At 51.5% G+C, this 9,805-nt stretch overlaps 1 protein-coding gene across 1 annotated transcript; it reads right to left on the bottom strand.

Moving 5' to 3' along the window:
- Positions 1–1,967: 1,967 nt before the first annotated feature.
- Positions 1,968–3,852, bottom strand: Acta1 (actin alpha 1, skeletal muscle). The gene is made up of 6 exons (XM_052166694.1): positions 3,669–3,852; positions 3,239–3,563; positions 2,988–3,149; positions 2,695–2,886; positions 2,376–2,557; positions 1,968–2,299 (listed from the first exon to the last, which is right to left on the bottom strand). Exons 1-6 carry the CDS (start codon positions 3,831–3,833, stop codon positions 2,156–2,158), a joined length of 1,170 nt encoding a protein of 389 aa, XP_052022654.1. The 5' UTR covers positions 3,834–3,852; the 3' UTR covers positions 1,968–2,155.
- Between the last annotated feature and the right edge of the window lie 5,953 nt (positions 3,853–9,805).

Below are 9,805 nucleotides of genomic sequence, written 5' to 3'. Positions count from 1 at the left end.
GTATGGTTTTTTTTGTGCTGGGGACATTTTTTTTCTCTCATCTTTGTTCCCTAAATTTAGGGACTTCCATCTGATTCTCTAAGCAGCTCTTTAACAAAAACTCTTGCTCAGTGGGGATGAGGTAACAGTTAGCAGTGAGGATGGTTGCGTCTCTCCCTGCCCAGAAGGAACATTTGTGTGTTCTAGGTTCTCGGTTTGCTCCGATCCTCTCATCCTTCCCACTCAATGGGCTACACTGAAATTTCAGGCCTCCTTTATAATGGCTTGTCAGATATCAACAACTTTCTCTAAGAGCCTGAAAAGATGCGGAATGCTTAACAAAATGTATCACTTGCTCCTTTTCAGAAAAATATCAGGAAAAGAAAGGAAACTTTAGGCTTGGTATGTCTTGAGTGAAATTACACAGCTCACAATTTTTGTCCTCTTCTCGGTGGTAAAGTGAGTCTCAGACTCTGACTGGTACTCAGGGAAGTGATTCTATTTCAGAGTTCAAACTTCTGTCAGCTTCAAAGTGTCTTGAGTTGCTTACTGACTGCCACTGTAGGAGAGATAGGTCATTACTCTACTATGTTCATATTTAAGTCTCTGCCCCCAGCACGCTCAATGTGGCAGCTAGCTTAGAGGCTACTGAGGCTTTCCTGGGTGATTTGCTGTGCAAATTATTCAGGCAGTTGATGAGGTTTGTTCAGATGTGTCAGCACTGGGTATCAACAGGCCAGACATTCCTATTCACAGTTAATATCATCAGTACAACCTGGGTTCCCATATAAGGCTAGAAATTGGTTCATCTTGAACTTTCCTCCATGCTGAGTAGAACAACCAGGTGGTTTCCAGTAAGTCTGGTGCCATGTGCTCATTGTAATAAAATCTGAAGCTGTATTTAGAAGTCAGTTCTTCTGAACAGTGCCCTGGGGTCCTTGGAAATTTCTGGAGCTTGCCAATAGGAAAGGAAGAGGAAGAAAGCCCTCAGCTTTGTGGCAGATAGCAATGACATAGTCAAGCCTGTCTGTGAACACGCTTCTACGTGAGCCCGTTTCCTTCCTTGAGTTGGCTTCTGTTTTATTTAGACCACTGCCCTTGGAAATATTGACTGGGAATAGTAAGATCCTTTTAACAGGCTAGAAATCTGGGTCTGGTGATACTAGTGGGATGCCAACTATAGAGGGACTGGGGAGGAAGGGTGACTGAGGGTTCAAGGCTGGCTTATACTACATACGAGATCATGTCTAAGAAATAGATAAAAGCTGGTGTGGCTCTCTCCTGGAGGATTTCAAACGGTCGTGGTTTGTATCTCTAAACCGTTTGGGATGTAACTCAGTGGTTGTGTGTTGTCCTAGATGCTTGCGGCACTGGGTTGGATTTTTAAGCTGGTCAGAGGTGACCAGTTCTTGTGCTTGTCTCCTGTGAGCCTGGCTGCCAGCCTGGGACTCTGTGAGGTGCTTCCTTTCTGGGTAGCCCATATCCTTCCTTGTCCTCCCTCCCTGGTAGCTTCCTCACAGCTCTGCAAGAAGAGCGCTTCTCTGTGCCACCAGCATTTGATGGAAAGGAAGAGATGGTGCCGGTTCTCATTACACACTAGCTAGACTAGAGGATCTTATTTCCAGCCTTGGCGAGAGGCGCTTCGGGCAGCACCACGGCCAGCGCCCGCCGATTCACAGCCAGCAGTGGCCAAGTCTCTTAAAGGGGAAGATACTTTTGCCAAGCAGCCAGGGACCAGGCAAGCCACTTATAAGCCCTAAAAGAGGAATGGCTGTGATCTAGAAGGAAAAACTACGGGGTTTGGGTGAGAATCCTGACTTCCTAATTTCGTTTCCTAATGAGTTCACCGAGTCTGTGAGCCGTGAGAGGCAGAGACGGGTCCTTCGCCTGCCCACTGCCTGCCTACTCCCAGTAAATAAAGACAACGCACACTTTATTGGAGAAAAACAGAATGGCTGGCTTTAATGCTTCAAGTTTTCCATTTCCTTCCACAGGGCTTTGTTTGAAAAATAACAAAATGAGGTAAAACGAATCAACTTATGTACACGGCAAAAAACAGGCGCCGGCTGCAGTGGCGGCGATGGAGCCACGGAGGAGGATGGGGCCACCCTGCAACCACATCACGATTGTCGATTGTCGTCCTGAGGAGAGAGCGCGTACGCAGACGCGGGTGCGCCTAGAAGCATTTGCGATGCACAATGGAGGGACCGGCCTCGTCGTACTCCTGCTTGGTGATCCACATCTGCTGGAAGGTGGACAGCGAGGCCAGGATGGAGCCACCGATCCACACTGAGTACTTGCGCTCAGGGGGGGCGATGATCTGCAAGACAAGAGTGTCAGGTGCCTGCGTGTTCCCCCCGCCCCCGGACTCCGCCCATACCAGGCACGTCATCCACCTTGATCTTCATGGTGCTGGGAGCCAGAGCTGTGATCTCCTTCTGCATGCGGTCAGCGATACCAGGGTACATGGTGGTGCCCCCTGACATGACGTTGTTGGCGTACAGGTCCTTCCTGATATCGATGTCGCACTTCATGATGCTGTTGTAGGTGGTCTCGTGGATCCCCGCAGACTCCATACCTGGGGCCCGAGGGAGAGGCGATGTGAGCAACCACAGTCAGACTAAGGGCACGGGCGGGCGGAGACCCCGGACTCTGAGGCGTGGGGTGAGGGAAAACTGATCCCCGCGCATCGCATCAGCGGAGCGAGCGGCTCACCGATAAAGGAAGGCTGGAAGAGCGTCTCCGGGCAACGGAAGCGCTCGTTGCCGATGGTGATGACCTGCCCGTCGGGCAGCTCATAGCTCTTCTCCAGGGAGGAGGAAGAGGCAGCGGTGGCCATCTCATTCTCGAAGTCCAGGGCCACATAGCACAGCTTCTCTTTGATGTCGCGCACAATCTCACGTTCAGCTGCAGGAGCAGAAGCAGTAAGAAGGAGGCCTCAGAGCAAAGGCCAGGGCGTGCGCTCACCCTCTGCCGGGCCACCCTCAGCAGGCATCAGGAGCACGCACCTGTGGTCACGAAGGAATAGCCACGCTCGGTGAGGATTTTCATCAGGTAGTCAGTGAGGTCGCGACCAGCCAGGTCCAGACGCATGATGGCGTGTGGCAGGGCATAACCCTCATAGATGGGCACGTTGTGGGTGACACCGTCCCCAGAATCCAACACGATGCCTGTGCAGGGGAGGGGCGGTGTGTGAGTGGAGGGGACCGGCAGAGAGAGCAGAGACAGCGGACAGAGGGGGCCACACGTGAGCACTTACCGGTGGTACGGCCGGAGGCATAGAGGGACAGCACCGCCTGGATGGCCACATACATGGCAGGCACGTTGAAGGTCTCAAACATGATTTGAGTCATCTTCTCCCTGTTAGCTTTGGGGTTCAGGGGGGCCTCGGTGAGCAGGGTCGGGTGCTCCTCAGGGGCCACACGAAGCTCATTGTAGAAGGTGTGGTGCCAGATCTTCTCCATGTCGTCCCAGTTGGTGATGATGCCATGCTCAATGGGGTACTTCAGGGTCAGGATACCTCGCTTGCTCTGGGCCTCGTCACCCACGTAGGAGTCCTTCTGACCCATACCTACCATGACACCCTGCAGGTGGAGACATCAGACACTTGTTACTACGGCTGGGGGGGGTGGGGGTCGAGGAGAACATTGGCTGGATTCGGAACCCATCCTTCCTGCCAGCAGGCTGACCTGGTGACGGGGTCGGCCCACGATGGATGGGAACACAGCCCTGGGGGCATCATCCCCGGCAAAGCCAGCTTTCACCAGGCCAGAGCCATTGTCACACACAAGAGCGGTGGTCTCATCTTCGTCGCACATGGTGTCTAGTTTCTGCAAAGACAAGGTGTTGAGCATTGTGATATGTGATGGAGGTTAACCCATCTTCACTTGGGAGATTCAGAAACTCCGTTCTCCCACCCCCTTCCTTGCACAGGGCCAGAGGATGCTCTTCCAGTCAAGGCCATGCTTTCGCGATGGGAAGCAGTCTGTGGACCACACTAAGTCCTCCAACTAGGCGTGCAGACCCTCCACACTCACTGTAGGCCGCGGCACACACACCACAGCTTGCACTAGTGCTATGCTCTCTGCTCACAATCTCATCTGTGAAGGAGGCCACACTCTCCACCTGCCTGTCCTGTGAGAGGGTTGAGGATTCTGCCCAGGGAAGAGTGATATTGTCCCAACTATGGAAAAGCTGCCCGTTTGGACACTCTCAGCATTCCAAAGTCAAAAGGAACCCTTCCACTTGTCTCCCATTTCAGAGGGGAGCAGCCAGGCTTGCTGCCCGCTAGAAGAGCCTTGAGCTCAGAGGGAGTTGCCCCAGGACCAAGACTATGCTTGACTCTCTCCAAACTCATCTCAGACCAGTCACCCAGGGGCTGGGGTGCAGCCCTGTGGGAGATCCAGCCACCCTCTTGCACCACAAGAGCCCAGATTTGATCCCAGCAGAGAAAGAGGGAAAAGGAAGGAAAGAGGGATGGAAAGCGGGAAGAGTAGAATTCAGGGAGAGAAACCTCAACCAACCAGGGGCTGGTGAGCGGCTCAGTAGGAAAGTACTGGCTTGTTCTCTCGCAGAAGGACTTGGGTTTAGTCCCCAGTGAGAGGGGAGGGAGGAGTCTGCGGGTGGTAACGGACAGATGTCAGACCCCTAAATGCCCAGTCAGCAGTCCAAATGGGCTGAATATGAGTTTGGAGAAATTTCCAAAAACTCAGTGCTAAATACAGGCCCAAGGCTCAGCAGCTGTCTCTGGTGGCCCTCCAGGTCACCCTCCCCACGTCCACCCTACCTGCTGCTCTGACTCTGGCCCTGGGTGCCGAGGGTAGGAAGTGAGGCTTCACGTCCGTGTGACCGTCTGTCCCCTTGCTCAGGTTTTTATATAGTCCCGGGAGCTCCCTCCACACCGCCCCGAAGGAATGTTGCTGCCCTTCCCAAGCCATATTTGGGTGTCAGGCACTAGAGTCCCTTCCTTAGGCTGGGTCCCCGCCTGGGTCCCCGCCTGGGTCTCCTGCACTGACCAAAGAAGGAGAGGACTGGCCCTGGCCCAGGTAGCCAGGACCGGACCAGACCTTATATGGAGAGTATCCCCAGCTGCCTGCCCCTCCCAACTGACTCCAAGGCTCGCTGAAGGGCTGGGCTGGGCCAAAGGTCACTGTTTAGCAGATCCCCTGGTCTGCACTTCCCAAGTTTTACCTGTTTCAAAGGTCTCCCCAGATCTACCCACCTGGGTACAGGATTGCTGACCTGCCACAGTGCACCCCATTTATGGCTTCTTAACTCAGACTACCAAGCCCTGACGCTTAAGCCGGGGAAGGGAGCCCTGATGTCAGGTGAGCTGGGAGGGGTCATGGGCCCCAGGTAGGGATGGAAAACAACCCCCACACTTGAACTTCATATTGTTTTCCACCTCAAAGCTCCCCAATCCAGAGATCTGACACACATCACCCCCATTCACCCCGACATGCTGTCACTCAGTGTAGGACACGCAGCTGTCGCTGGGCAGACAACTGGTGGAAGAAGGGGAGGAGGCAGTGGGAGGAGGCATGGGGACTGTGTGGCCCTGGCGCACGGAATAGGAGGCCAGGGCATTAGAGCTGTCCCTGCATTCTACAGTGTACTCTGGAAAGGAATGGAAGGGTCTCTCTCTCTCTCTCTCTCTCTCTCTCTCTCTGTGTGTGTGTGTGTGTGTGTGTGTATGTGTGTGTGTGTGTGTGTGTGAATCCATCATCCAGCTGGCTAGGCTGAACGAATGATAGCCCTTCTTTGGTGGCACTGAGCTCCCCTGCCCTGGGTCTGAAAGGAGGGTCATACCTGGAACTGTTCCAACCTAGAGGGGCTGAGGCAGAGAGGTGGTGAGGACTATACCTTCTAAGGAGCACTAAGACCTTACACTGGAGCCCGGGGCGGCTCCTCCCGGGCAGACTCATCTTTATATTTAGAGGGTGATGTCCGGCAGCCAGGCTGCTTCCCATCTACCTTGGGGCCACCACCTGCCAGGCCTGCGTGGGTTCTATTTATACTGCTGATAGATGGGGATCTGCCTTTGGGTTTCTAGAAGGAGCTACTTATAGGAGGTGGGTGGGGGTGAGAGCGTTGTGACCAGCCAGGCGCCATGCTTTGCCAGGGTGCATCCGAGCCCAGCCGCCATGGAGCCATTCACTTTTCTGATGGCTTAAGGGCTCCCAAAATAGCTGTTCCCATTTGGAGTGGAACTTAGCAGCTGGGACAGGTGCAGAGCCTCTGGGAGCCGAGGCCCCACAGCGACTCCAGGCTCCCCACAGCTAGCGCTTCCCAAACCTGGGCTGCACTGCCTGACTGCCATCGGCTCTGTGGCCTTGCCTATGCCATGCCAGGACGACCGAACTCTTAGAAAGAAGCAAACAGCAAACGCATGCTATGTTCAGCTTTGGGGAGTGCTTTTATTTGGGTCATGGATGTAGGGAGAATTGTCCCGATGTCTGGACCTCAGCGGGACCCGGCTGTGTGCTGCCGCGGACTCCGGCACGCCTGCTCAGGGAAGCTCTTGCCTGTCTCACTGTGCAGGTGTGTCAGCTTTGCAGGACAGTCAGCGCATTCAAAGTGGACTGTGAACACGGTCCGCCTGCGACCTACAGGAAACCCGCTGCCCCACACCTGGCGCAGCAGCAGGCAGCTGAGCAGGGCAGATGGCCTCTAACCTTGGCGCACTTTCCTCTCCTGACAGTTATTCTCTGGAATCCTGGATAGGCTCTAACCATCTTCCTGCTGGTGCCCTAAATGCTTGTATGCAGGGCACTTAGACCACCATGCGACACATCCACCCCTCTTCTGTCTCTCCTTTGCCCCTTCACCCCTCACATCCTGTTAGTCCCTGTGGTATCTACCACAAGCAAATAGGACAGCTAACAGACAACACTGCAATTCCCCAGCCCTCTGTTGCAGCAAAGGCTTCTATTAGCACCAGTCTGCCCTCCCCGGTGGGCAGCAGCACAGGTCGGCTGCACCCTTCCAACCCTGTAGCAGCTCTGGAACCAGAGAGCCTCACAGGGAGGGCACGCATGTCGCAGGACAGCTCTGTGGAGTTGGTCTTCCCACTCCACTCATGACTCTGGGGACTGAATCAGGTTGCCCAGCTCGCAGTGCTTACCGGCTGAGCCCAAGGAGCTGGTTCTTATGAGTAAAAGACAGACAAAAAAGAAAGCCTTGTTTTTATTAAGGCAATGGTACATCAAAATGCAGATCCATACAGGGATCTGCCATCCTAGCCGTGAGGGAAAACTGGAAAAGCTCCTCTGAGAACAGAAGAGGTGTGTGCAAAGTACTCACTGTTCCCATATACTACACAAGGCGGTCTACTGCAGCTCACTTCAAAACAGAGGCCAGGGCTTCCAGGTCAACCAGCCACTTGTGTTTATTTTGGATATGAGCTGAATGTCATGCTTCACACGCCTTAAAAAAATTGTTCTAGCCGGGGCTAGTGTGCATACTCACAGTTTTATCACTTGGGAGGCTGAGGCAGAGACTGAGAGTTTGAGACCACCCAGGGCTGCATAGGACGACACCTTACCTCAAGTTTATTTTATACAATGTGTATATATGTACATTTTAAAAACATACACATATTGTATCATACACATGATAAACATACCACATATGCACACACCATATGTTTGTTCAGCACATATTGCATTTTATACACGATTACCATGTCACTCTGAGGCCTGGAGCGGGTGGTGGAAGCCACAGTAGGGCTGCAGTTAGCCTGGAAGCTGGCAGAATGTGGGGCCATGAGATGTTCTGTGGCTTTATATATAAAATAAATAAAGTGCGACCCCCGGCCCTCCCCAAAGCAGCCAGTCAAGAGGATGAAACACTAAAACCATGCCCTCTGCTCCACAGGTTGCCAGGGCCCTTTCCAGGCAGGGGTTTGCAGCAAGTGTGCTTGTCCTACCCAGGTCTTGACTGACTCACCTCAGGGACAAGGGTGGCTGCTGTCATTCCCAGTCCTAACTAGTTTGTGCTGAACTAACGGATGATAGGCCAACAAGGGTCCCAAGAGGAATGTCACTGGGTACCAGGGAACAGTCTTAGCTACTTAGAAACAAATCATTAATTCTTCAGGGATGGGTTATGTGCCCAGATTTTAAAACTTAGGAGGGAAAGATATCCAAAACGGAAAGTCTTAATTTCATTTTTGCTGTTGGAACAAGTTTGAATGTCAACCATTCTGGAGCTGCAGTGGTTGACATAAGGTTTAGCTCACTCTTTCAGGCAGGCAGGCCACGGCCAAAGCTCCCAGAACAACATCTCTGGGCAGAGCAGCCTTGGCGTCACAGTGCTTGTAAAGGGACTGTCCATGGTGAGATTAGAAACCATCCTATGTTTGAGTCAGTACTGAGATCACAGCCAGTGCCAGTACCATACTTGGTAGCAGTGACAACTTACTGATATCTCAGAAAGCCACAAAACATCTTACTAAACACTTTCATCAACTCAGCCGTGATTGATGGGTGTGGTGGCCCACACCTTTAATCCCAGGAGGCAGGTGGATCTGTGAGGCCACCCTGGTCTACAATAGTGAATTCCAGGTCAGCCAGAATTATATAGTGAGACCCCTATCTTACTGGGTTTTTAGGCTTTTAATGTTTATCTTTTTTTTAAAAAAAAAGATTTATTTTAGCACAGTAGTGCTAAATAGACAGTAGTGGCACACGCCTGTAATCCCAGCACTCTGGCAGGCAGAAGCAGGCGGATTTCTGAGTTGTGGTCTACACAGTGAGTTCCAGGACAACCAGGGCTATACAGAGAAACCCTGTCTTGAAAAAAACCAAAAAAAAAAAAAAAAAAAGATTTACTTTATATATGTGAGTACACTGTCACTGTCTTCAGACACAGCAAATGAGGACCTGGATCCTATTACAGATGGTTGTGAGCCATCCTGTTTGCTGGGAATTGAACTCAGGTCCTCTGGAAGAACAGCCAGTGAGTGCTCTTGACCATGGAGCCATCTCTCTAGCTTATGCTTTTAATTTTTAAATCAATGTAGAAAGTAAGGAACATTTCCAGTGAGTTACCAGCTGTCAACTCTGAGTTAGACCTGGTGTTTTGGTTTCTAGGACACAGTGTAAGTCAGTAAAAATCTCACTTTTTTTTCAAGATTTATTTATTTTACGTATGAGTACACTGTAGATGTACAGATGTGAGCCATCATATGGATGCTGGGAATTGAGTTCAGGACCTCTGCTCGCTCTGCCCAAAAATGTATTTATTATTATACATAAGTACACTAGCTATCTTCAGACACACCAGAAGAGGGCGTCAGATCTCATTATGGATGGTTCTGAGCCATCATGTGGTTACTGGGATTTGAACTCAGGACCTTTGGAAGAACAGTCAGTGCTCCAGTCCCCTAAAATCTCACCTGTATTTTGCTAAGTAGGTCCTTCCCTCGGGCTCTGACTAAGAGAGGTCAGCTTCCCAGACTTCCCAGTACCACATCGGAGGGCAGCATCTCAAGCGTCTCACGTTCCCCTTCCCTTGCCCTCTCCAACACTCATCATCACTCTGCTGCCCTGCTCTCTCAAACTCAGGGCTTTTTTATTTTTTATTTTTATTTTTTATTTTTAAAGATTTATTTATTTATTATATGTAAGTACACTGTAGCTCTCTTAAAACACACCAGAAGAGGGCGTCAGATCTCATTACAGATGGTTATGAGCCACCATGTGGTTGCTGGGATTTGAACTCAGGACCTTAGGAAGAACAGTCAGTGTTCTTAACCACTGAGCCATCTCACCAGCCCCTCAGGGCTTTTTTAAATTGTTGACCCAAATAAATAGACACAACCTGC

This window comes from Apodemus sylvaticus, chromosome 21 (genome assembly GCF_947179515.1).
Source record: "Apodemus sylvaticus chromosome 21, mApoSyl1.1, whole genome shotgun sequence".
Classification (NCBI taxonomy): domain Eukaryota; kingdom Metazoa; phylum Chordata; class Mammalia; order Rodentia; family Muridae; genus Apodemus; species Apodemus sylvaticus.
Note: the sequence above shows the minus strand (reverse complement) of the source record. Positions and strands in the feature narration are given on the sequence as shown.

Bases quoted from the DNA above. Each gene is read 5' to 3' on its own strand.
- Acta1 (XM_052166694.1), bottom strand. From the start codon at position 3,833: ATGCTCAACACCTTGTCTTTGCAGAAACTAGACACCATGTGCGACGAA. The intron at 3,150-3,238 runs GTAAGTGCTCAC...TCCCCTGCACAG, and splicing joins TGCCTCCGGCCGTACCACCG to GCATCGTGTTGGATTCTGGG. The intron at 2,558-2,694 runs GTGAGCCGCTCG...CTCGGGCCCCAG, and splicing joins CTTCCAGCCTTCCTTTATCG to GTATGGAGTCTGCGGGGATC.